Source organism: Neomonachus schauinslandi, chromosome 1, assembly GCF_002201575.2.
Source record: "Neomonachus schauinslandi chromosome 1, ASM220157v2, whole genome shotgun sequence".
NCBI lineage: Eukaryota > Metazoa > Chordata > Mammalia > Carnivora > Phocidae > Neomonachus > Neomonachus schauinslandi.
The window spans coordinates 130,068,937-130,095,044 of record NC_058403.1 but is presented as its reverse complement, the minus strand read 5'-3'; the positions used below and the strand labels follow the sequence as shown (position 1 = coordinate 130,095,044).

Genomic DNA, 26,108 nt, shown 5'->3' with positions numbered 1-26,108 from the left:
AGCCCGATGCGGGACTCGGTCCCGGGACTCCAGGATCACGACCTGAGCCGAAGGCAGTCGCTTAACCAACTGAGCCACCCAGGCGCCCCTTAGGTGGAAAATCTTAATTCCTAACCACATCAACCTAGCTATTAATAGTAAGACTGCTGAATCTAATTTAAAATCTGCATTTGGGGGGGAGGGTCCTCAGAGAGCATCTTATTAAGAATGTACAGTAAGAATATTGTCTTCTAAGGTCAGTGGAGAAAAGAATTATTGTGACTGACCTTAGAAGACAATGTTGATATGATTAGGAATTAAGATTTTCCATGACCTGTGCTTTTTTGGATGTAATCTGTTTTATGATTATGTCAAAGCTTTACATGATTCCAAAGCCGAACCTCATCTCAAAGTGTGCTTAGGTAGGTCTTGCTTCCTCCTGGTATCTTGCACCCTGATCCCTCCCTCCCCCCTATACATTTTTTGTAGTTTTTAATTAACTTTCTCCTGTATTGTTTCTCCTTGAAAAATCTAAGCAACTGTGGGGAATGCCTGGGTGGCTTTGTTGGTAAGGGTCGCCTTCGGCTCAGGTCATGATCCCAGGGTCCAGGAATAGAGTCTCACATCGGGCTCCTTGCTCAGAGGTGAGCCTGCTTCTCCCTCTGCCTGCCACTCTCCCTGCTTGTGCTCTCTCTCTCTCTCTCTGACAAATAAATAAATAAAATCTTTAAAAAAATATATAAGCAACTGTGTACGTATATCCATGATCTTCCCTTTCTTGCACAAGAAATTTCTGTACTTGGATTTTTGTTTTCTGTACACTGTTCAGAAGTACAGTGTTCTGTACCTTGGTACATAGTGGATGGAGATCACTCCATGTCAGCGTGGAGAGCTCATCCTCACTCTTTTTTTTTTTTTTTTTTTTTTAACAGCTTACATGGACTCCTTGAGTAGATGAACCAGCATTTATTTAACTAGTCCCCGCTGATGGACACTGGGTTGTTTCAAAAGCATTTGCTGCTACAAATAATGTGGAGCAGTCATAATCTTTATAGACATTTCCTGTGCTCCTCAGTGCACACGTACTGTTCAGTTGGACATTCCAATTTCTAACTCCCTTTCTATGCAATACCATTTCAAAGCAACTCTTTATACTGTGATTGATAGCAACTTTATTTCTTAGTATCTCTAAACAGTAAACAAAAGCTGACACATATGATAAATACAGTAAAAGCTGCCAATTTAGTCTTTTTTCTTCTTTTTTTCCTCCCCTCACTGAACAGGAATGATGGTTCTAATTCCTGTCTTGCTAAAGGCTTAACAACATAACTGGTTTCAAGAAAAAATGGTAAAATTCATTACATCGCTTAGAAAACTACCACACTAACCACTCCCCTTTTCTCCAACTTCTCTTTCACCAGTGATGGTATTTGAGAACATCCCAACTTGATTAACTAAACCCCCTCCACCACAATGCTGGCGACCTGGCTCAGACAGCAGGCTGCATCCCCTGTATCTAGTTCTGACTTCTGCTGAGATGTGCTTGGCTTAGCATACTGCAACAAACAAACAAAACAAAAAGACAAAATACCCCTAAAAATAAACAAAAAAAAATAACCATGAGTAGGTAGCACAGGTTTTTTGCAAGCATTTAATTGCATGCATGCATGGACACACACACACACACACACACACACACACACACCTTTTCCCTGGCCACATCTGGGAGACCCCCCTGGAGAGCGCTGTGATGACTCAGACCCACTTCTTAGAACATGGCCAGCTGAAGCCTGAGCGGTGAGACCTTGATGTGCTAGCTTTTCTGTTAAGATTTAATACTGGACTTTGGCAAGATCTGGAGTTCAGGATGGGTCATGAATACTCATAATGATTCTATTCTGTTCATCAGGAGGTACTCTAGCCTTATAAGCATCACTGAGGTATGGCAGATGGAGTTCATGACTGGAATTCAGGAGAGAGAAGACACACAAGAGAAGTGCTGGGGGAGAAGTCCTCTGTAAACGAGATAAACAACTGTGCGGTCTCTGAGCGAGTGCTGAGCTTAGACAAACAGCTACCCTAAATTTTAAGCAGCTTTCTGCAGGAAAGACGAACCCAGGGCCAGAGGCAGTAAAAGGATAGGCTGCCCTGAGAAGGACTGAGGACTCAAGGAAGAAGAAACACAGTTAAAATGATTTAAAAAAAAAATGATACTGACAAGGAAGAAACAGGGAAACATTTAAAGAAATGAGGGTAGCTGAATACATGGCTGTATCTAAAAAGCTCATATTTTACATGTTTACTAAAAAGTGAGATGACACGATTCCCTCTTCTCTCTCCCCTCTTGAAATACCAGTAGTCCAATAAAAGTCCATAGGGAAGTACAAAATATATTATTAATGAAATTCTTTAAAAAATGCATGCAAAAAAGGTGAGAAGTTGAAAACTGGAAAAATTATGTTGAAAATACAAAACCCGACAAAAAGAAAAAAAATATATATATATAACCCGAAACTTTAAAAAGCAACCAAGACTATCAGTCCCACTGTTATATATTTCATTATTTGGCTTGCTGCATAACATAATGGTTTCTTTAAAAAGTTTTTTATATAAATAACTTATAGATGGATCTTTGAAAACACCTGCTAGTCCACTGATTTAAAGCATATGTTGATTTTATTTAAGGAAATCAAAGGATTCTGACCTTGGCCCATATAACACGACTGTACCTTTCACTGCTCCCCTGTGATGTGCAAAGCCCAGGGCAAGGACTAAGGGCACACAACTGAGGGAAGCAAAAGGCAACTGGCCAGGTGCTGTACATATATTATACAGGAAAGTTGGAGAGAGGCTAAGGCACTTTCCCAAGGAATTGGAAAGAAGGATTTGAATACTGGTTTGTCTGAGCCCAGTGCCCCATGGTTTTCCAACTACCATGCCTTATTTCTAATCAAGAGTCCCAACCCTTAATATGAGCTCATGCTATGGTTATGCATATCCAATAATTATGCCATGAGGTAGAGCACTGTAAGGGCTAATGCACAGGCACTGACCCAGTTCTAAGGGAATACAGAGGGACAGCTAATGAGATTATGCATTTGAATTGGGTCAGCCCATACATAACAAGGAAATCTATATTAGATGCAAATTGCATTATTCCCTTCATATTAAATTATCAGAAAATCTAACATGTCACAGGAGATCTTTTTGGTTCTTTTTATCAACATTGAGTATAAAGAACTTGTCTGGTTAGATATTAAGTAACTTTCTCCCTATTTTCCAAATTATTTTCAGCAAAGAAACATGAGCCCAATGAAAAAGTCTTTCACTTATTAAGATACCTCTTCTCCGTCCATAAGTTATACCATTCTGTCTGAAGAGGAGAGTGAGATTTAAAGTAGCTGGTGAAAATCTAATGAGCCAAACTTTTGATCCTAAGTTAGCACCTCTCTTACCCCCACCCCAACCCCCACAAGGAAGCCAAGTTGTTTTTGTTTTAAAACTCCTTTTCTTCAATTAGAGTTTGAGGGGGTGGAGACGGGGTGTTAACTGGCACTGGGAAGAGCCCTGGGTGGGCAATCGGTCAGAGAATAACATTTATTGATTACCCACCATGTGTAGGTCATTTGACTATATGCAGTGTTGAGCTCTACTAAAACCCACTGCTTAAATCTGTAAGCCCATTCCTTAAACCTGTTACTGATCGTTCTGTAAAAAACTAGATTTCTAGAAGTATGGGGAACAAAGAGAGGTAAGGGAACTAGTGCCTATATTATCAACTGACAACTCTTTCCTAAAGAAATATTTATAGTTTTGTTCTGGAATACAATGGCTGAGTTTAGAGGCATCAGTACAGCAAATACGGCAACAGCATTGAAATGATGATGTGAGAATATGTAACAACTGCTGCTTGTTAAGTCAAGGCCAAAATAAACTCTGTAGGATCACTCTCCAAGTAGGATTTTTGTACTAGGAAACAGACCCTATGCATGGGAGATTTAGGAGGCGTATAAGATCTATGTATTATAATGCCAAATTTTACAGAATAAATTACAACTGATAATTTAAAACTGGATTGTTTCTTTTTTTAATCTTTTTTTTTTTAAGATTTTATTTATTTATTTGACAGAGAGAGACAGCGAGAGAGGGAACACAAGCAGGGGGAGCAGGAGAGGGAGAAGCAGGAGCGGAGCACGATGCGGGGCTCGATCCCAGGACCCTGGGATCATGACCTGAGCCGAAGGCAGACGCTTAACGACTGAGCCACCCAGGAGCCCTGGATTGTTTCATCTTACAAAGTAATCGAAAAATAAGAAAATCAGACAAATTTAAATGTTTGAAAACCTGAGTAAGTCCATTCTGTGTTTTCACTTAAGGGACTGGATAGAAAATGAGCAGGTAATAAATACGTGCTACGGTAGCGTTGATTACCCTTGAAGCTACTGTACAATTGTAAGCAATTCTATAGGAAAGCTACATATCAAGGTGGACAGGGAGCCCGTGATCATTTCCTGCTCTTGATCCCGGCTAGCCTTCGTGTTCTAAATGAAGCAGGAAGAACCCTGACTCTGATTCAGGAGAGGCTATCTGCTTAACTCCTCTCCCCAGCAGGCATGTAGCGGACGGACCGGGGACGCAGGGCGCACCAGCAGCCAGCGCACCCCGGCGCGCGTGCAGGCGGGGCCTCAGGATGCCAGTGCCTCCTATGCCTTTGCTTAGAAACCGGACCTAGCCACTTCTGCTAGCTATTCTTGTGTTAGCCTACACAGCTTAGCTCTACATCCTGCCTTCTTATTAACTACACTGTTAACCAAACTGACAGGCGATTACACAAAGTAAATACCCGATATATTTGCAGGTTCCTCCTTTACCAATTAGCAGTGTGCCTTTTATCTGCCCGTCTACATTACCGGTATTTTAGAGTGAAAGCCCCTGGGCTCTGGGGAGGGACTGTTCATTCACATAGGCGCAGTGTTTAGAAGCAGCCCTCACAGCGGGCTTTTAGCTGAAGTGAAGCCTTTAGGATTCTTAAAAGGGTAAGAAGATGCAGAACCACCCAAACCAGCTTCTCCTGAGAAAGTAAAAAGAACAGAGCACTGCAGCTGTCCTTCCCTCAGCAGACACCACAGAGGGCTGTCCCCACACACAGCCCTGCCAGCACCGTGGGAAGATGCACACCAAGACGGCTTTCTGTGCAAATTCTTTATTCACCTGGGGCATTAGGGGCTGAAAGACAGGGCTTTTTAGCTCTAAAACACAAGTACCTCTCATCGATGAAGTAGAGGTAAAATATATATATATATATGTATATATATATATGCTTCTGAAAATAATTAGAATTTTGTTGATCCTGAGAAAAGTTCTTTTGTGACCATCTGCAAAATCATTATTTGGAGGTTTCGAAATTGCAGATTTAAGACAAGAGAGTTCTAATGTGCTTACAAAACATGGCTCTTAGCTTCTGTGGCCTGAGCATCGCGGGTGGACTTAGAGAGAGCTCCCAGACAGGCACTGGAGAGAAGTGAGGGGGTTGCAGGCTCTTGCATGCATCGCTACCGCGGCTTAGTGACAAGAAGTCCCACCATGAAAACAATCTTCGGGTTCAAAAATAGAAGCCAGGCCGATAATAACAAGGAGAAAGAAGTGGGATCGTTTTTCTTCTTTCAGGAACAAGTTGTATTTCCCTGTAGGTTTCTAGTACCTTCCAAATACTCTACCAACACAAATGTGTTCATTTCACATACCAAATGAACACATTTACTCATAAATCTGTATATTTTAGAGCCATGTGTAGCTGTTCACAGTATCTTGTATTTTTCCTACAAGTGATGTCCCATTTCCTTGTCTGATTTACACTAAATGGCATTATAAGAGCCTCAAAGAAAGCGTGGCCTGGCTATTTGGGGGCAACTATGAAGGTAGTGGAAGGAAACAGGATTCCTTGATTCTACCAGGATGTTGCCACCCAAGTAAACCAGAGGTAACAGGTAATTCTGGCCAAAGAAATGGAAATCTTTGTAAGTTTTAGGAAACTTCACTTGAAAACCAATACTAACTAGGTAAACTGTCCTTTGAAAAGGGTGACACGCAATACAATTGCAATGGGCTATTTTATTTAACAGTCAAAATACATGGTGTGTATAAAGGCATTAAAGGTTGAAGGCTGTGAGCATATATTACGCAAACCCACTGAAGTGCACAGGAACATGGACCAAAGCCTGGGGTAAATGAGCCAGAAAGCAGTCAATGGTCGTGTCTCATGCACAGACCTGGCTGGGCCCGCTGTGACCGCTCTTTTGCCAAAAGGACTGTCTTTGAGCCCTGGCTACTCTGTGCCAAAGAACCTACATTTAGGTTGCCCTGACTCTGTGACCCCTAGTTTCTGTTTCCAGGGAAAAGATGTGAATTATTTTTCTTCAGGAATGTTAACCAAGAAGAAAATCTGCTCGAATTCCTTGGTGGTACTGAACTTGAGAATTAAGGAGATGACTAGCTGGTGGTGCAGCAGCAGAGAAAGGACAAATGGAAAACCAATACTCAGGTGATTTCTATGAGAGTTTAGTCCCATCCTGGTCTAAGGGAATGGAAGACAGGCCATGTGAACAAAGAACGGGGCCATGCGTCCACGGTGGGGACTGCATAAGTCATTTAGTCTTTCCATTTATAGCTGTAATATTAAATTTTAAAAATTGGCCTGGCCACCCAAAAGTATATGATTTGTTTTTTTATGTTAAGAACTACATTTTGGAAATTGGTTGTTTCTTTCCATGTCATCTCTTGAAAATCTAAGCAGCTAAGATTTTTTATACTGGTAGATAATGGTTTCACATAACTTTCAAATTATTATTTCAAAATACTTTATAGCCTAAATATTTTAAACAGTTTCTTTTTGGAGGGGCTTAAAGCTTAATGACCAAAAATAAAATGTAAAGCTGACAGATTAAGTATCATGTTTTGTAAAAATTAATAACTGAGTGTCAATTTTCCAGGATGATATAATTAAAGTAACTAAGCATGTTACTACAACTGCAAAGAATGGGATGTAGTGGAGCTTCCATTAAGTTTCCTGCTTCCTATCACAAATAAACTTAAATGAAAACCAAACAGCCATAAAAATAAAATAACAATTTAAAAATACATGATACACACCCAGAGAACAAATAATCTGATCAAGAAATGGGCAGAAGACATGAATAGACATTTCTGCAAAGAAAACATCTAAATGGTCAACAGACACATGAAAAAGTGCTCAACATCACTCGGCATCAGGGAAATCCAAATCAAAACCTCAATGAGATACCACCTCACACCAGTCAGAATGGCTAAAATTAACAAGTCAGAAAACGACAGATGTTGGCAAGGATGCAGAGAAAGGGGAACCCTCCTACACTGTTGGTGGGAATGCAAGCTGGTGCAGTCACTCTGGAAAACCGTATGGAGGTTCTTCAGAAAGTTGAAAATAGAGCTACCCTACGATCCAGCAATTGCACTATTGGGTATTTACCCCAAAGATACAAATGTAGGGATCTGAAGGGGTACATGCACCCTGATGTTTATAGCAGCAACGTCCACAATAGCCAAACTGTGGAAAGAGCCAAGATGTCCATCGACAGATGAATGGATAAAGAAGATGTGGTATGTGTATATATATACATACATACATACATACATACACAATGGAATATTATGCAGCCATCAAAAGGAATGAGATCTTGCCATTTGCAACGATGTGGATGGAACTGGAGGGTATTATGCTGAGCGAAATAAATCAATCAGAGAAAGACAAGTATCATGATCTCACTGATATGAGGAATTTGAGAAACAAGACAGAGGATCATAGAGGAAGGGAGGGAGAAATGAAACAAGATGAAACCAGAGAGGGAGACAAACCATAAGAGACTTTTAATCTCAGGAAACAAACTGAGAGTTGCTGGAGTGGTGGGGAGTGGGAGGGATGGGGTGGCTGGGTGATGGACACTGGGGAGGGTATGTGCTATGGTGAGCGCCATGAATTGTGTAAGACTGATGAATCACAGACCTGTACCCCTGAAACAAATAATACATTATATGTTAATAAAAAAATAAAAATACATGATACATACAATAAATAACTAAGATATGAAAAAGAGGCTTTTGCTTGGAAGGGAAGGGAGACTCAGTCAGAAACAGGTATCATTTCCTCCTCGAATGAAATGAATGCCATTTCTTCTTGCCAAACATAAAGCAGGTGACCTTTCAAACATGCTGGTTGGGATTTTCTCTACCGATTTAAGTGATATGAATCTAAAATACACCATGTAGCACAAGGCTAAATATTTTTAGAAGCAAATATAATTTTAAAAAGTACTCATAAGAGAGACATATTGATCTTAAACTTATATACTTAAAGATTAGTTTTTCAACTGAAAATTTACTTTCCTGCCCTTAAAAGCTCTTGTCTCACACACACATCCAGTGCAAAAATATTTTTTTTAATGTGTTGAAAATAGAAACCATAAGCAAAGTGCAAAATCTTTCAAATGGTGACCAAAGAAATATATATTTATATTTTATTTCCAATTCCCAAATTAGGTGTAGTGAGCTATTTTCTGGAAGGTGGAATTCCACATAACACAGGTCTATTTGGGACCTCATTCCAGAGGATGATTTATCAACAGTATTAAAAGTACCTTAATAAGCACGGTCTGCAAGTGTCTTGTGGCACATCAAAGTATCTTGAAAACAAAATGCGGTTATCTGATTTTTTTTCCAACTAATTTAATTATAGCACTCATTAAAATATATAGCCTTTGTAAACTGTATGCTCTGCCCCAAAACTCCAAGGGTCTGAAGTTTGTGTGCGCTGCTGACACGTGGGCATTTACACCATCACCCCCACGGAGACATGGAAATGCCTAATTATTTTTCATACAGTTCCAGTTGGTAGTCTCTTTTTCTTGGCCTTCTTTCCAATCTTGACATTAACAAAAGCCAAATTATTTTAAGATGGATTTATGAGCTGCTAAGTCCCGTTCCACATGAGGTGGAAGAGACAAACCAGGTCTCTTAAATAGATCCCTGAAACCCAGATGGGTGACAAGATTCCCAGAATGCCACATCCACAGCAGTACACTTTGTGAATGAACTGCACAAGAGAGGTTTTCCTTCCTCCGCCAGCCTGCTCCCTCTGGGTAATTGAGGTGGGAGGAAGTTGTGTAACTTTCAGGCCTTTGTGGAATCCAAGTGCCAGGCAACCACCCTCAACACGCAGCCACGTGAGGCACACGGGGTGGGGTCACGGGAGCCATGATGCTGTTAGCAGGACCCTCCCCATTTCAACCCCAATTATACTCAAGGATTAGTTTTTTTTAAGCCTAGGAGGCCTTTGTTTGGATTGCCACTCTTAAATTGGATCCTTCCTCTCTGCCACAGTTTGGCACGATCACCATGACATACCGGGCCTCGTCACCTTACCCTGTCCGTGCTTCCTTTGCTTTTTGTACCTCTTCTTATCTAAGTTTTTGAACAGATATTATTGTGATATGGCTCAGCAATTTACCAAGTCTAAACTGGTATACAGAGAGTTATCTTTCCTTGCTCCATCCCCCAGTCTTCTTGCTCCCTTCCCATCGGGCAACTGCTGTTTATCCTCCCAGAGAGTCTCACGCCCTCACAAGCATACAGGGCCCTATTCTCTTACCCCACCTTTTAAAACAAATATTAGCAAATAGCACACTGACTTTGAAAACTATATATATATTATTATATATAAATATATATATATATTTAACCTATATGTATATATAAGATCTTCCTTGTATATGTGTAGTATGTAGCATGTGTGGGTACAGTGAATGTAGATATACAGGTTTATATTTTATTCTTTTTTTATGGTAGCATAATGTTCTGTTATGCAGATCTACCAGCCATGCATTTAACGAGGGCTCTCCTATTGAATATTTAGGGTGTAACATTTAGCTTGTTCTCAGTATTGCAAAAAAATTTCTGTACATATTGTCCTTCCCCAAGTATGTGATCGTATTTGTAGAATAAACTCTGAAAGAATGGAATTGTTGGTTCAAAGTGTACATAACTTGTAAATCTGACATTTACTGCCATATGGCCCTCCTCAGATGTGGACCCCCCCAACAATGTGACAGGTATCAGTTTCCCCTCTATCCTCTCTAATCTATCACGACCCTGTGTGAGGTAAATATATATATTTGCAGTCTTGTATATAAACATTTGGGTCTGATGCATGCAAAATGGCATCTCCTTGAAATACCTCATTTACTCAACTTCTACAAGATCATGGTGTTCTCCTCTGCCTGCCTATCCTAACCTCCTGTGCTTGGTCTTCTACACGTTCTCCTGACACCTAAATGTTGGAAGGCCAGGGCTCTGTCTCCTCCATCCAGTCACTTCTCAGATGATGTCGGTCTCCAGGCTTAAAAGACCACCTTTGTGCTTATGGATTCCAAACCCATTACCTTTAGTCTGGACCCCTTACCCGAACTTTAGACGTGGAATTCAACTAGGCATAACTTAACCTGTCTAAACCAAATCCCTGCCCTTCCCTCTTGAGCCTCTCCTCCTCAGTCCCCCCACCTCAGTGAATAGCAGTGTCCCCTTTCCAGCCCCAAATCCTGCAGTCATACTGACTTCCCTTTCTTTCCTCCTATTCCAGAGGAGGAAAATCTACATATCCAGAATATAGCTGAATATCCAGCATGTAACCATTTCGCCTCATTCCACCCCAACTACTATAACCATAACCATAGACCATAACCATAACCACAGACTGGGCTGGATTGTTGCAAGAGCTTCCTGAATGGTCTTCCGGCCGTTGCTCTTGCCACCATGCCCCAGACAAATCACTTGCGGGACTCAGCTCCTGTTCTGAGATCTGGTTCCCCGATCACCCCCGACAGAGTTGATCACAGGGCGTGCTGTGGAGGCTGCAGAGCAGCACCCTCTTACTACTGCGTGAAGTATGCTGTGCGGTGGGGCTCTCTTCACACGCCTGTCTCTGGAAACTCCACCTGGAGCCCCCTGGGGACAGGGAGTGAAATCCCCAGCTTCTGTCACACTGGGAGTAAGGACCTCGTCAGTGCCTGGTGAATAAAAGAATGAACTAATAAATGCAGCATTCAACGTTCAATTCAACTCAGCGTATATTTGCTGAATGCCAGGCACTGTTGGAGTTTGGGATATGTGATGAATAAACTCCTGCGCTCAAGGAGTTTATATTCAAGTTGCAAGAAAACACAGTAAGCCAACTGTATGGTATCAGGTGTGCTGGGAATGCTTTCATGACTTGAGGTTAAACTAAAACAACCAGGGGCGCCTGGGTGGCTCAGTCGTTAAGCGTCTGCCTTCGGCTCAGGTCATGATCCCAGGGTCCTGGGATCGAGTCCCGCATCGGGCTCCCTGCTCTGCAGGAAGCCTGCTTCTCCCTCTCCCACTCCCCCTGCTTGTGTTCCCTCTCTCGCTGTGTCTCTCTCTGTCAAATAAATAAATAAAATCTTAAAAATAAAAAAATAAAAAATAAAGTAAAACAACCAGTTCTGAATTATAGATTCATAATCATCTCCCTGGATTTTCAGTATTTCCTCCCAACCATTTCTTCCTTAGAGAACTTATCCAAGCAAGTAACTCTTCCATATGGATGACACCACTTCTATCTGTAAGCCTGACTCCATCCCAAGCTTCATTATAGTTGCTTCAACAACTTACTAGCTTCTTCCATTGGACCACCTGCTAAGGTCTGAATGTTTGCACCCCCTGCCAAATTTTTATTTTGTAATTCTAATGCCTAATGTGATGGTATTAGGAAGTGGGGCTTTGGGGAGGTACTTAGGTCTTGAGAGTGGAGCCTTCACGAATGGGATTAGTGTCCTTATAAAAGGGTTCCCAGAGAGTTGCCTAGACCCTCCCACCATATGAGGACACAGCAAGAAGGTGCTATCTATGAACCAGGAAGTAGACCATCACCCGCCACCATATCAAATCTGCTGGCACCGTAATCTTGAACTTCCCAGCCTCTAGACCTGGGAGAAATAAATTTCTGTTGTTTATAAACTGTCCAGTCTGTGGTATTTGTTATAGCAGTGCCATCCTACTGTGATCATGCTCACCAAACCTGAAACAGACCTTCACAATCAATTCCTTCCTATTCTGACATTGCAAGCATCCACATTCCATCGCTGGGAGGAGCATCTGAACATGGAGGGCAAAGGGCAGAGATGAGTCGGTCAATGAGTCCCCAAGCCTGTCCCAAACTATTTTGCACTCCCATCACCTACAGTAGTTTCCTAAAGTATTCAAGACATTGACAGAACTTGAAACAAGGAATTTATAAGAATATAAGTTCAGGACATGCTGAGTTAAACTGAACGATACTTAGCATGCTAATGTATACTGATAATCTCCAAACAGGAGTAAGTTTTGTTATGAAAATTTGATGATGAGATCCTTTGCCGAGGAGTATGACTAGTGTTCCTTGAATCAATCTTTGAGAAATGCTGGTCTAGAAAGGCAACCCCAAATACTTTATCCTTGAATTAAAAGGCTTCCATCATTTGAAGCAAGCTCTATTTCCAATCCTAATTTCTGCTGCTTCCAGAAGCAAATATCTCCCTTTAGCCAGGACAATAGATTTCATGTGCACAGAAATCACATCTTCTACACTTTGGCCCACCTCAAAAGCCCTGTTCCTTCTGCTCTGCCTCCATGGATCCTGCATTCCCTCAAGTCCTTAGATTCTAGCCCACCTCCTTCCCTACCAACAAAAGCTTCTGGGCTTACTCCTTTCTTCAAACTTCAATTGTACCTATTATTTACATCATGTGCTTGGTTGTGGTTTATAACTTTCAATGATAGCAGAGACCTTCATTATTTTTTTTGCAACTTTAATAAGTAATTAGCATATCTTATCATTGAACACATTCCACAAATGCATAACTGTGTTTTTCCTGTCATATGTCAACATGTACAATGACATGTTTTTGACATGGCTCTGACTGACCTGTAATGAAAGAATACAGGTTAATTAAACTTGTTTTAAATTCCTTATTCCTGGGCGCCCGGGTGGCTCAGTCGGTTAAGCGACTGCCTTCGGCTCAGGTCATGATCCCAGCGTCCTGGGATAGAGTCCCACTGCGGGGAGCCTGCTTCTCCCTCTCCCACCCCCCCGCTTGTGTTCCCTCTCTCGCTATGTCTCTCTCTGTCAAATAAATAAAATCTTTAAAAAAAAAAAAATTCCTTATTCCTATAAGAAGACTTATCTCTAAATATTGTTTACACATTCTAAGAATGCATTTGTTTACTTTTACCCACTACAATCCCTTATTTATATTCTATTATGGGACTTGTAGACCATAAAATTTGAGAGCTGGAAAAGCCTTAGAGATCATCTCGACTATTTATTTTAGACCCAAAGATATCTATTAGGTATATATATATAAACTTTGGTATTTGTCCAAGAAAGATGATTGAATTTATCTGTGGACTTTATTTGAATTGTAGTTCTTCTCAGCTTTAATAAGCAAGTATAACAGAATAGTAACAAAAAAATTTCTGTGGGAGTGCCGGAGTTGAAAGCAGCCTGACCCCTCTCCAGCAGAACATCTGCTGAGATGACCCCGAGAGTTCCTATTTAAATAAAAGTGATGCTTTTAGACTCCGTGGGTTTACAAAGGAAGGAGGGAGGAAGAAGTGACAAGAAAGCATAGCTTTGGGATTTGCTCACAGGACAGGTATCCCAGGAAGGTCAAGCATCCCCCCAAATTCCCTCCCCTTCGTTTGTGGAGAAGCTTCACCAATGAAAGCTATGTTGGGAAGAAGGGCTATGCCCCCTGAGAAAGACAACTTGGCTGCCAATCCATCACATGAGCAAGTACATATCTGTGTCCGAATAGTTCTTGCTCCCTTTGAGGGGCAGAGTGCAGCATGAACCCCAAAGGGGGCCTGCTCTGCTCCACCCTCTAAAGAGAGGTTCTCAAAACCTGAATGTCCTCATTCAAAGGCAAACTCCTGAGCTCCATCCCCAAAGATTCACTATTGGGGGTGAGGCAAAGGAACGGCATTTTAAACAAGCATCCCCAAGGGATTCTGACCACATTTAGGAGAAATACTATTAGTATGATGGTTGATGTGGGAATCTTAAAATGGGATGGGGTGACGGGTACAGGAGATGGAGAGGTGTGGTAAGGCAGAGGGTTCTAGATACCAGGTGCTTATTTTGACATTTTTTGCCCTGAATTGGCCTAGATGTCACCTTTGTGATCATTCTCTCTACTCTCCCTCATCAGCAGTGAAGTTTCCTTTTGGGGGAACAAAAGGACACGTGGGGCAGACTTGCAACTTCTTGGCTTCCCACGCCTTCACTAATTGTGAGCTAACTGAAGTGCCTGCGGAGATCTGGCATTTCAACATCCATTCCTCGAGAGTACAGATGCTGAGGGTCCCGAAGGACTTCTGGGGTCTGACTCCAGGTCTGTGTCTCACCTTCAGAGAGGTCACTCTTCACCTTTAATGTTAGGCATTAACTCCCCCCCTTGAAACTCATGCTGATGGGCTGCAATTTAAGTATCCCCATGCCACTGGATGGGATTACTTGTTTAATCTTGTAATCTTTTTAAGTAACTGTAATCCAGCCGTTCCAAAATTGCTAATTAGGCAACTGATCTTAGGTCGCTGCATTTTAGAACCCATGGGGCCAGGAGGGAATCATATACTCCAATGTCACTCAGAAGGAGAAAAATGAGACAGAGAGGGGTAGCGACTAACCTACTGTCACACAGCAAGGCACAAGAATACAGGTCTCCTGCTCCCCAGGGATGAACCTCTTAGTTCTGTCAGACACAGCTGAGAAACATCCAGGCATAAATGAAAACAGAAGTTAGAGGCTCCCAGGTCTCCTTTCGCAAACTTTCGAGGTGCTTTCAGGATAAATCTTACGCCTGCTTTTATGAATACTGTGTTGGGTAAGACACTGATGTGAGCAAAGCAAGTAATGGATAGTGACAGGTTGCTTATCTGGTAACCCCAGCTCCTAGGAACACTGAGATCCGAGGAGTTTGCAAAATAAAAAAGGAGCAATCAAATGCAGGACACGCAGGCCTGGCCAGCTGCTCTGCTTGTTCTCTCCATGTGGGAGTGTGTCGGGCTCTCACCTGCTTTTACTGAGACAAAACTATCAAGCTTGGCCATGGGGGAGATGCCAACTGCTCAGCAGACGAGAAGCAGCAAATTAGAAAGGAAAAAAAGAGTCGGTGTACTAATAGGCGGTCGGAAACAGTACAAATTAGCAGTAGGAAGTGAAAATTGAATGGAAGTAACGAATAAACCATTAACCCTGGAACAGGATCTGAGCGGGCAGAGCAGGTTAGGGGTTCTCTGGGACGCACAAGCTCCTGGGGGGCTCTCCATTAAACTGCAAGATAATAACAGATGTCTCTCAAAATAACCCTCAGTCATCAAAGTTCAAATTACATTTGGCAAACCAAGTTTAAGGAAGCAGGGACATATAGAATCTATTATGGAAAGTGTTCCATTAAAAGGATTAAAACGAAGGGTAACAAAAGCTTTCATTATTTGGAAGCTTAGCTTATATCCTACTTTACTGGGTATCGATGAGACCCTGCCATGCATGAGAATCCCTTAGAACTTTTAGAAAAGGAGTTTCTCTTTAAATAACTCTGGGGTGGGCTGGGGTTTCTTTCATTTAGAGCTTGATTGTCCCCTGTGATTCAGAAAGAACCAACTCTCCTGCCAGAAGAGGAACTATGCTCTCGCCCACCCAGGCACCCAGACATCACCTGTGCGTTGGGCCTGTCCATGATGCCAGAGGGGCCGGCTGGGGTCCTTAGCAGAAACCCCACCTAATCATTCAATGCTGTCCCCACGGCTTGGGAGTGTGGCCCATGTCTTCTCCTGGAACATCCTCAGTCAGGGATTCTTGTGACAGCTTCTGGTCCTTGATTCCTTCCCTCCTTCCTTCTTCTTCTTCTTTTTTTTTTTTTAATTTAATCATTTAAATTAAATTTAAACTTAATAGTAATTTAATTTTTATCAAAATTATGTACATAGTTTAATGAGCCAAATCATTGTTACCCATCCACTCTTTCCGGAAGCATTTATATTCAACCCCTTTAGCTGGGTTTTTGTTGTTGTTTCCTCTTTTAGTGTTTATGTCCATATTTCTTTTTTGTTTGTTTTTTGTTTTTTTTTTTTAAAGATTTTATTTATTTATTTGAGAGAGAGAGAATGAGAGAGAGAGAACACCTGAGAGGGGATAGGGTCAGAGGACGAAGCAGACTCCCTGCCGAGCAGGAAGCCCGATGCGGGACTCGATCCAGGGACTCCAGGATCATGACCTGAGCCGAAGGCAGTCGCTTAACCAACTGAGCCACCCAGGCACCCTGTCCATATTTCTAAGTAACATGCTTATAATGTTTCAATTTTCTTTTCCTGAGCATTACCTATTTAACTCCCCAAATGAAGGATGAAAATTTTGTTATTTTCACATCTCTGCTGTCAGGACACTTGTAGTCTCCCAGCCCTCTGCGGTCTAACTGCTCCTTGATCCAGCTCTCTCAGACAGTTCTCTCTTTTATCCCTACCTTCACCCCAACCTGGTGCCACCAGGTTCTTCGCGGGTGAGGGGCAGCCTGCAGCATGGATGAGAATGTATGCCAGTGCCCCACCACCGGCCTCAGACTCAGCCCTCCTGCACCACCTAAGTCAATTATCTCTTGTTCAGGTAGTTTTCAGTTTCCAAAATGTTCCTCCCATTTTGTCCTTATGGGCTTCTGCCTTAAAAAAAAAGCAAAAATCAACAAACCCTTACTGTCATTTTAATGAGGTTCAGAAGGGAGGGGAAATTAAAAGCATGTGTTAATTCACTATCTTTAACAAGAAGTAGTATATCATTGATTTCTTTTTCCTTTCTAAAGAGCAAATTATTTTCCATTTAAATTCACCAGATAAAAACATCCAGCGCACTGAAGCAAAGCAGTTTGGGTTTCCTTCTACATCATCTTCCCATCCTGTGACCAAAGAGGAAATTAAAATTCAAAGACAGGCTGCCATTTGGGCCAGTGAAAGAGAGATAGAGATCGATGTTACACGGTGGAAAAGACTTCTCCCCAGAAAGAATCTGGCTACCCTTTTATCATCACCTTTAATAAACTTCTTAAAGAAGAACTCTGAGGAAGCTTCCCCCTCTGCAGATTCCCGTCCAGCTGCCCTGCATGTGCCCCTCAGCAATCTCCTCCTTTGCTGTGTCTTGGAAGAACAAGCACGCATTGGGTTTAGGAGAGAGAAAGAGCGGGAGTGTGTTCGTCTGTGCTCCTGGATCTGTGCACGCTCATGCTTGTTAGCCACACCATTTCTTACGGACCCCTCTCTCTCACTCACACGTCGGCCCAGACCCACTTGCCCCACATCCTCCGTTCTACCCGACCCTCTGCTGGCGCCAGGCCACTGGGCTCTGCCCCTGTCCGGAGGCCTCCCTTCCACTCCCTCACTCCCGAAGCTGGTGCCCTCCTATGGCACTATGTCCACATCCACCGGCCCAATGGAAAACGGTCCTCTCCTCCTCAGAATTTCTCTCCATGTCACAGCGTTCTGGAGTGACTGGGAAGAAGAGGGGCCCATCCCCCTTTCTAAGGTCAAGTGTTTCACCACTGTCCTGGATTTCTGCCCTCCTCATTTCTTCCCACCTTACTCCCGGTCTCATCTTTTAATGTTTCCTCTTCACGTCTTCAGTGGATCTTTCCCATTTTGAGGGACATGGCTTGCTTATAAAGATGTCCCTTTGGCCCTCCAGTCCTCTGTGCTGCAATATTCTCCTCTTAAAAGAGTAGGCTCCACAGGCTGCCTGAAATGCCCATCTCCTGGTTGATCTCACTGTCCTCCCCCAGGGTCCCTTTGGGCCATGTGCCTGCCTGCCGGGGCCTGCAGAATCCCAGCCCACTTTGGCTGGGGGGGGGTCTTCACTTCCCAGGATTCTTCTCCTGCCTTACCCCCTCTTCCCAAGAACACCATCAGCAAAACCCATTTCTATCTCAAAAAAAAAAAAAAAAAAAAAAAGAACCACATAGCCTGGAGTCGGAACCTGTCCAAACTGGGCACGCTTTTGAACATGTGGCTGGAGGTGGCAGCGTGACTCTGTATTTCACACAGCTGTTTGGATGAAGGTTTATCTACAAGAATATAAATTTGTGTTTGGAAGTTTGAACTGCTTCTAAAAGAATCCTTGCTTACAGCACTTTGGTAGCTTCATTTTGTCATTGCCAGATTAAAGTTCTGTAAGCAGAATAGCAATTATTTATCAGAAGTAAAATCTCATGCAAATGTTTTTGAGCCCAATACAAATTAGCAATTCTTCATATGACTAATGACTATATGCGCTTCCGATAACTGTAAACATGAGAAACAAAAGATCAAGGACTCTAAAATAAGCACTTGGGATAACAGAAGGGCTGTGTAGGCGGTCAGCAGCAACTGTGAAACCAAAAGATAATCGTTATGTGCTTCTCAAGATCTTCAAACCCAGAGGAATGTGAACCACCATTACGTCGTGGTTCTTATTTGCCCTCCAAGCAAAGTTCTTAATAGCAAGAATCTTCAGCTTTTTAAATACAAGCAAACATATCCCTCACTGAAATTAAATAGAACAACAACAGAAAGCTGCATTATGCTAGAAATAGTCAAATTTCATAAACCAATGAAGTTGCAAAGAACTGACAATAACTCAAATTGTTAATAAATAGTTCTTTTTGCCCGATAAATACAGCTTCAGATTCTAACAGTCCACAATTCTCATGACAATACATGCATTGAGTAAAACTGAATCCTTAATACAAGTCAAATCACATTTAGTCAGTTAGTATTCAAGTGACTACTCTGTGCAGAATGTTAGGACAGGTGCCGTGGGTAAAATACAGAGTAACTCAATATGCAAACCTGTAGCATAGCAGGTTACCAGCCTGTTTAAAGGATGCAGAATACCTTAATAAAACTTTTACACAGTAACTGAAGCTCTGTGAGCTGAACCAAACACATTCTGCAGGGCTGAGTAGAATGGTTAGGTAACATAACTCCTGCAATTATAAAAGTTCTCCTGGAAGACTGTAGAGAGGAAAGGAAGAAATGTACAGATTGACAGAGAGGAGGGGGAGAGAAGTCTTACCAGACGAGAGGCTTGTGAAAATCTGACAAAGGAGAAACACACCAGAAAGGGGTAAGGCAGCCCAAAGGCCAGGCTGGATGCACACCGTCACTTCCCTTCCTCCTCACTGCTCCCAAAAGCCTCCCAGTTGGGTTCTGCCCATGAAAAATCTCTGCACACAGCTATTGCGATCATCACCTTAAAGCTCATCTTCTCTCCTATTCTGCTCAAAAATCAATGGCTCCCCACTGCCCCACAAACCAAATTCAGACTCCTGAGTAACACAGCGTAAGTACTCAATACATTTGAGTATGTGTGATTACTTTCATATCTCTTGGTTGATTGAAAGGTTCTAGAAGGCAAACACCAATCTTGATTATTTTTTAATATTTTGGTATGTGATAGCACTTACAAGTATCTTTGGTATGGTAGAAGTTCAAAACATATTTATTAAATGAATGAACAGATGATTTAACTAACAAATTTTATATAGTATTGACAAAATGGTCTGGCCAGTTGGTAGATAACCTTACAAGGGAAGTTAGAAGTTTAAATTTGATACAACAGACTCTAGTCAGCTACTGGATGATTTTGTTTACAACAGTGACAGTATAAAAATGGTGTTTGAAGTATCTCATTTTAGTTGCGGTTGTAGAGAGTATTAGCCCAGAAAGGACTAGAAGTAGAAAGATCACTTTGCTAATAATATTTTGCTACCAAGATGAATAAAACAAAGGCGGCTGGGTGGCTCAGATGGTTAAGCGTCTGCCTTCGGCTCAGGTCATGATCTCAGGGTCCTGGGATCAAGTCCCGCATCAGGCTCCCTGCTCCTTGGGAGCCTGCTTCTCCCTCTGCCTCTCTCTCTCTGTCTCTAATGAATACATAAATAAAATCTTTAAAAAAAAAAAAAAATGAATAAAACAAGATGAGGATTTTCGTCTGTTGATTAGTCACTAATGTGAATATTCCTTCAATAAACACCAAAAAAGAAAATTGTCACATGTATCTTTGTCTTTGATCTATTTTTAACGAGTTCATTTCTGAGATAAGAGATGATTTTTTTTTTCAGGCTAAGTGGTACTTCTAGATTTTAAAGAATAGCAACCAGGGGCGCCTGGCTGGCTCAGTTGGAAGAATATGTGACTCTGGATCTCAGGGTGTGAGTTGGAGCCCCACACTTTGTGTAGAGATTACAAAAAACAAATAAACTTAAAAAAAAGAATAGCAACCAGAAATCCTAGAAACTAAGGACAGGTATTGTTATTTATGCACTACAAATATTCTCCATATTAGTATCTTCCAAAATGATACTCTAACAAAATATGAAAATGGAGAGAATTCCATTTTGTCTATTCTTAGTACAATGCAGATCACTTGATTTTTTGGTTTTATCTCAGCTAAAATCAATAAGATGGTAGCATTTTATAATCTGGTATAACATTTTGATATTAAATGCATGAATCCGTCAGCATTTGAACATGTCAGTGCATTAAAAAGTGTCAAGAGGTTGTAAGCGGTGCCCACTCTCCTTTCTAAGAACTTATTCTCTCTCTGCTCAAGCCTCACTCAGCCTTCCCACCGTCTGCTGGAAGGTCATGGCAGGGGGACCGGAGGGGGGTCAGCAGCGCAGGGCACACTGAGGAGGAGGAGGTCAGCCTGCAGCTCTCCATCTTGGCTGCTCATTAGAAACACCTGGGAGCTTTTAACAGCTATGAATTTTTCAACCAGGATATTTTAAAAGCTTCCCCCGGGTGAGTTTGTTATCCAGGCTCGAGAAGCAGTGAATTAGTATTTTCTTTAGCCATGGAAAAATAATTCTTACATATGATTTCCTGGATATAGTGCCCAAAAGATTATAAAACAGTTTAAGGGGCTAAATATATGATGCTGCTAATTTTATTTTGAAGAGAAGAAACAAACTTTTACTTACCTGCCTTCTGACAATGTACAATCTTCTCATACACAGCATCTGCATTTTCAATCACGGCCTTGAGGGACTGGATCATCTGGAAAGGGAACACCCAGACACGGGGTTACACCTGACAACCAAACATCGGTCTACACACGTGCAGGGGGGCTCTCCTCTACAAACAGGCTGAGGTGCTGGGGCGAAACGCTCTTTCATCTGACTTCCCACGACTCAGTCCAAATGTGTGTGTACAAAATGAAAAATCCTGCCTTCCATGTCATGGTTCAAACAGACTGGGAGTATTGTGTTTCACAGTTAGGCTTGTACAACACTGAATTTGAAACTTGAGTCCATGCTGAATGGAGTTTCAGTGTGAAAAGCTACAAATAAATATGTGTGCACATCTGATCTGTGTTTTAAATTATATTTTCAGTCATTCATTTTAACCAAATCTTCAACTTCATCTCACAGAAAGCTCTACCACCTACACACCTTACTCATTTCAGCTAAAGTGCCTTCATCTGAAAATTAGTTTAAAACTTACCATGAGGATCAAAAAACAGCATTTATTTTATTTTTTAAAAGATTTATGTATTTTGAGAGAGAGAGAGCATGGGGCGGAGGGGCGGGGGTGGGGAGAGAGAGAGAGAGATTCTCAAGCAGACTCCCCACTGAGTGCAGAGCCCAAAGCAGGGCTCGATCTCACAACTTTGAGATCATGACCTGAGCCAGATGCTTAACTGACTGAGCCACCCAGGTGTCCCTTAAAAGTGTTTTTATTTAATGCATCACTAATGATATCAAACTAGTATTTTTAATGTTCCTATCAATGGTTTTAAGAGATCTAATTTTGAAAAAATAAATAAATAAAAATAGAAGATCCAATTTTGAGTTCTTATTCCAAATCACTTGTGTTTATTTTTAGCAGCCAAGCTTGAATTAAAAAAAAAAAAGGATCAGGGCATAGCTGATCAATTATTTTACTTACCAAAATGTTAGGAAAAGATCTGTCTAAAGTAATCTTTTTGGCTCTAAAATCACTATGAAAATGGGATAGCCTGATTCAGCTCTCATAACTCAAATGGGTACAAATATGATGCTTGCCTTCATTATAGATTTCAACTTTTTGTATTTAAATGTCCAAATATTTTTCATTATAACATTACCCATCTGTATTACATGACCATTTTATTTTAAATAATAAACACTAATCCATCACTCTCCATTTCTTTAAGTTCTGCCTTGTTTTTCTTTATAGTATTTACCACTAACTGCCACAGTCATTATTTTATAGAAACCAAGTATAAGTAGGTTGGATTATTTGTATAATTCAAAGAAGGAACACTCTATTTCGACTAGTTACACTTATTGAAACCCAAGCATAATCAACAGGCCTCTTAAGAAGTGCACCAGATTCTTCAAATGAGTCACACAGCATTTACCAGGTTGTCCACTGTTCGAAGAAAATTATAGTAAACCCCAAAAGGTTTAAGGCCCACACAGGTGCTCATTTATGCCTTCATTCATTATCCGTGGCCCAGAGCAGGAACTGGGGACACAGGGACAGACAGCATATAGCCCATATCTTCAAGAAGCCCATATCCCATGGGAAGAGCTTAGAGCTTGCACTTTGGAATTCAGTATTTTCACATTCGTTCTTCAAGGTCTGAGTCATGCCTGTAAATTAAAATATTCTATTTTACAGCTTGACATATTGAACAGGCAATGATAAAAATGAGTAGTTAAGAGCTCAATTACACTGATATAAAGTCATTCATACCATGACATCATTTGCATCCCGAAAAGGTTCATACCGTCATCAGTAACCTTTTTCAGCTTTGATGTCAAGCCAAAATGAGAGATATGAAGAAGCATAAAGCTTAAAGAAGTCAAGGATGGTGGTTGTCACAACTCACTATCAAAGAACTAGCTAACTGTGCCTCCATCACTCAAATAGGAAAAAGGAGAAGAAAAAAAAATACCAGCAATGGAATGAACCTGGTCATGAAGCAGATGGGCAGGACAGGAGCAGTAACAGAAGGAATGTAGGAGAACAAGACAGTAGCACTAAGCACAGGCTCACGCATACAGATGACCTGTGGGGGAAAGGTGGTCAAAACACACTCTTACCGAGCGTGGTGTGGGGGCAGAAAGAGCTCAGATTTATATGGGCTCAAATCCTGGTTCTGCTGTTCATTAGCTTTGCCATCTAGGCCAGGATACTAAACACCACGGAGCCATCATTTCCTACCTATAAAATGAGTTAATAAAAGACGCCACCTATATATATAATGCTGTGAGGATTGAATGAAAGGAGGCACAATGAAGACACTTACAAACAGATGTGACAATGGACGCCCCCATTTAGCCAGCGGGCCTGGGGGGAGCCTTTTCTGGTAACCCAAGATTAGCTGAATGAGTATGCCTTCCCTTCGTATGTTCACTGGCAATGTTTCAAACATCTATTACTAATTTTAGTTTTACTTGAAAAGTCTGGTGTGGTGAAGCTCAGAGAAACAACAAATCACATTATTATTCTTGAAGCATCTTCCAGTTTGAAGTATCACCAAAGGTTAAATAGTTAGGCACTTTTCGGCTGTAAAATACACCCGAGGTTTAAGGACAGCACATCCATTTCAAGGGTCTGGAGAGAGAGGCTCGCCTGCCTCCGATGCTCTAATAGTACTTGAAGGATCAATCCTTTATTCTTGGGACAATCACTGACTGAGGTTCTCTAATTGGGGGACCCCGAAGTAAGCGCTATGAATGAATAAAGAATAGTTGCTGACCGAGGACTATGAGCAAACAGTAATCACAACAAGACTGTGGCGTGGCCATTGTAGCCCATGTGCTACTGGGTGTGACAAAGTTAAATACCCCTAAGCCACAGTAGGTAGATGGGATATTTAGTGGGGGTGTAAGTGGTGGTGTCATGGCATCCTGCTGATACTCTGTTTGTGGACTGGACTTAAATACACACTCCACCCTTATTTATGAGCTGTATATAAAATACGAACGTGGCTACTCCACCAGGGTGGAGAACGCAAACACAGCGAAAAGCCACTCCTCTCAGGTGTGGAAGTAAACTGAGGCAGCTATTCGCAGACCATCTTGGGAGGGGTACTCTGGAGGCAAGCAGCCTCAGAGAAGGTCAGGCACAACAAGAAACAATCAGTAGAACTTAGAGAAGGCAGGAAGAAAACATACCCAGACCTTAGCAGAGATGATTCATCCTGCCACACCTGTTACGAAGTGTTTTCACCACTTCCTTGGAGAGGAGGAACTGCCAGTTTATATCTTTTTATAGTTTTAGGGTACATATTTACAGTCAGGGTGGGTCCTTACATTAATGTAGAGTAAACAGTTTATAGTTCTCGTCCATAGAGTGTGTTCATTAATCCTCAACTCCTGCAGTATTTGCATAAAGTGTCCTTGAGTGAAAGAATCCCGCTGGGTACTCCCCAGCAAGCTGTCTGGGCTGTGAGCCCCTGTCAGCGCACTCTAAGGGTCCACCAGGCTGAGAGGGCAGGGCCAGGCGGCGGACCTTCCTGCTTGCCCACCCAGCTGGCTGAGGTCTTGCTTCACTCAGCTCCCAGCTATGACTGAATGTAGAGCACATGGCACGGAAGGAGGACACAGCAGGGACAACATGAGGGGGCCATTAGATCTAGTGGGGGCCCATCTCACCCTGGGTCTGCTGCTTTATAACAAGCTGTGATTATAAATAGTACAAGTGTTGGTTGAATGAATCAAAATGAAAGTAATTGAATGCCTCCTCTGCATCAGGTATGTACTCGGTGCTTTCTATTTCATTTAAGGCTCACAAAACCCATGTGAGGTGGGGTGTGAACACTGAGGACCTGAGAGTTAAGCTGCTTCCCCAAGGTCCTCCGGTAAGAAGGGCAAAGGGACTGCAACTAAGAAACGATGCATTCTGTTTGACCTCAAGGCCCCTGCTTTTCCACAGCACCAGGATGCGTCTTGCCGTCCGAGTAAGGACGTCCAACAGCGCAAGGAAAGCTGAGGAAAGGGCATTCCAGCCAGAGAGACATACAAAAGCAGAAAGGAATTTAGTAACACCTGACATGTGCTACACACAGTAGGCGGTATAGTCTCTGCTACTGACTTCCACCTAGAATTGTCCTTTTGCTTTTATAAGGTTTTATTTATTTATTTGACAGAGAGAGAGAGAGAGAGAGAGAGAGAGAGAGCACAAGCAGGGGGAGTGGGAGAGGGAGAAGCAGGCTTCCCGCCGAGCAGGGAGCCTGATGCGGGGCTCGATCCCAGGACCCTGGGATCATGCCTGAGCCGAAGGCAGACGCTTAACCGACTGAGCCACCCAGGCGCTGCGAGAATTGTTTTGTTTTGTTTTGTTTTTTTTTGAGAATTGTCTTTTTAAATAATATTTCTGTAAAATGCTTTGGGAAAACATTTCTTTTAAAATGACAACAATAAACAATTTGCTGGGCTCCACTTAACAATTCATCATTATAAGAGAGAAATCATTTACATTTAATGTGAAACTAGTAGAATAAGCATTTCAGAGTAGACAAAAGCAAATACGTGGGGAGTGACATCAAGAGATGAGTCAAAGGGAGAAACTGCTTTAAATTAAATTATTTTCTCTGTATATATTACATGAATATGTCAATGTAATACAAGGCCCAATAGACTGGTTGGCTTTAGAAGCATTATTTACATTAATGCAAATGCATTTCCACTGATCCCTTTAAACGCAGAGGTACAGGTCTTGGCTCAGATCATCCTGCTGCTAACTAACCCTAGTAACTTACCACACGGACAGCTCATATTATTTATGAAGTACAAGATGCTTTTGTGTAGTTGTTGCTAATAGATTTTCTATTAATGTCCAGTTACCAGTAACTCCCTAAATTTGTGGAACTAGTGCATTTGGAATATCTATGGATTTAACATAGCCCAGAAACCCATTTCATAAATTTGATCAACTCTATTATAGGATTTTAATACAGGACTCCCACAGATGAAAAGCAGGAAGTTTCAACTAAAGGCAAATAAAAATTCATATTTCATTAAGCTGGACAG

General features: G+C 41.8%; 1 protein-coding gene across 1 annotated transcript in view; it reads right to left on the bottom strand.

The window, feature by feature from the left end:
• Positions 1-26,108, bottom strand: part of PLCL2 (phospholipase C like 2) — a 185,447-nt gene that overhangs the window by 19,906 nt on the left and 139,433 nt on the right. Inside the window, 1 exon segment of the mRNA XM_021678796.2 lies at positions 21,066-21,141. Coding sequence (XP_021534471.1) covers positions 21,066-21,141 — 76 coding nt within the window.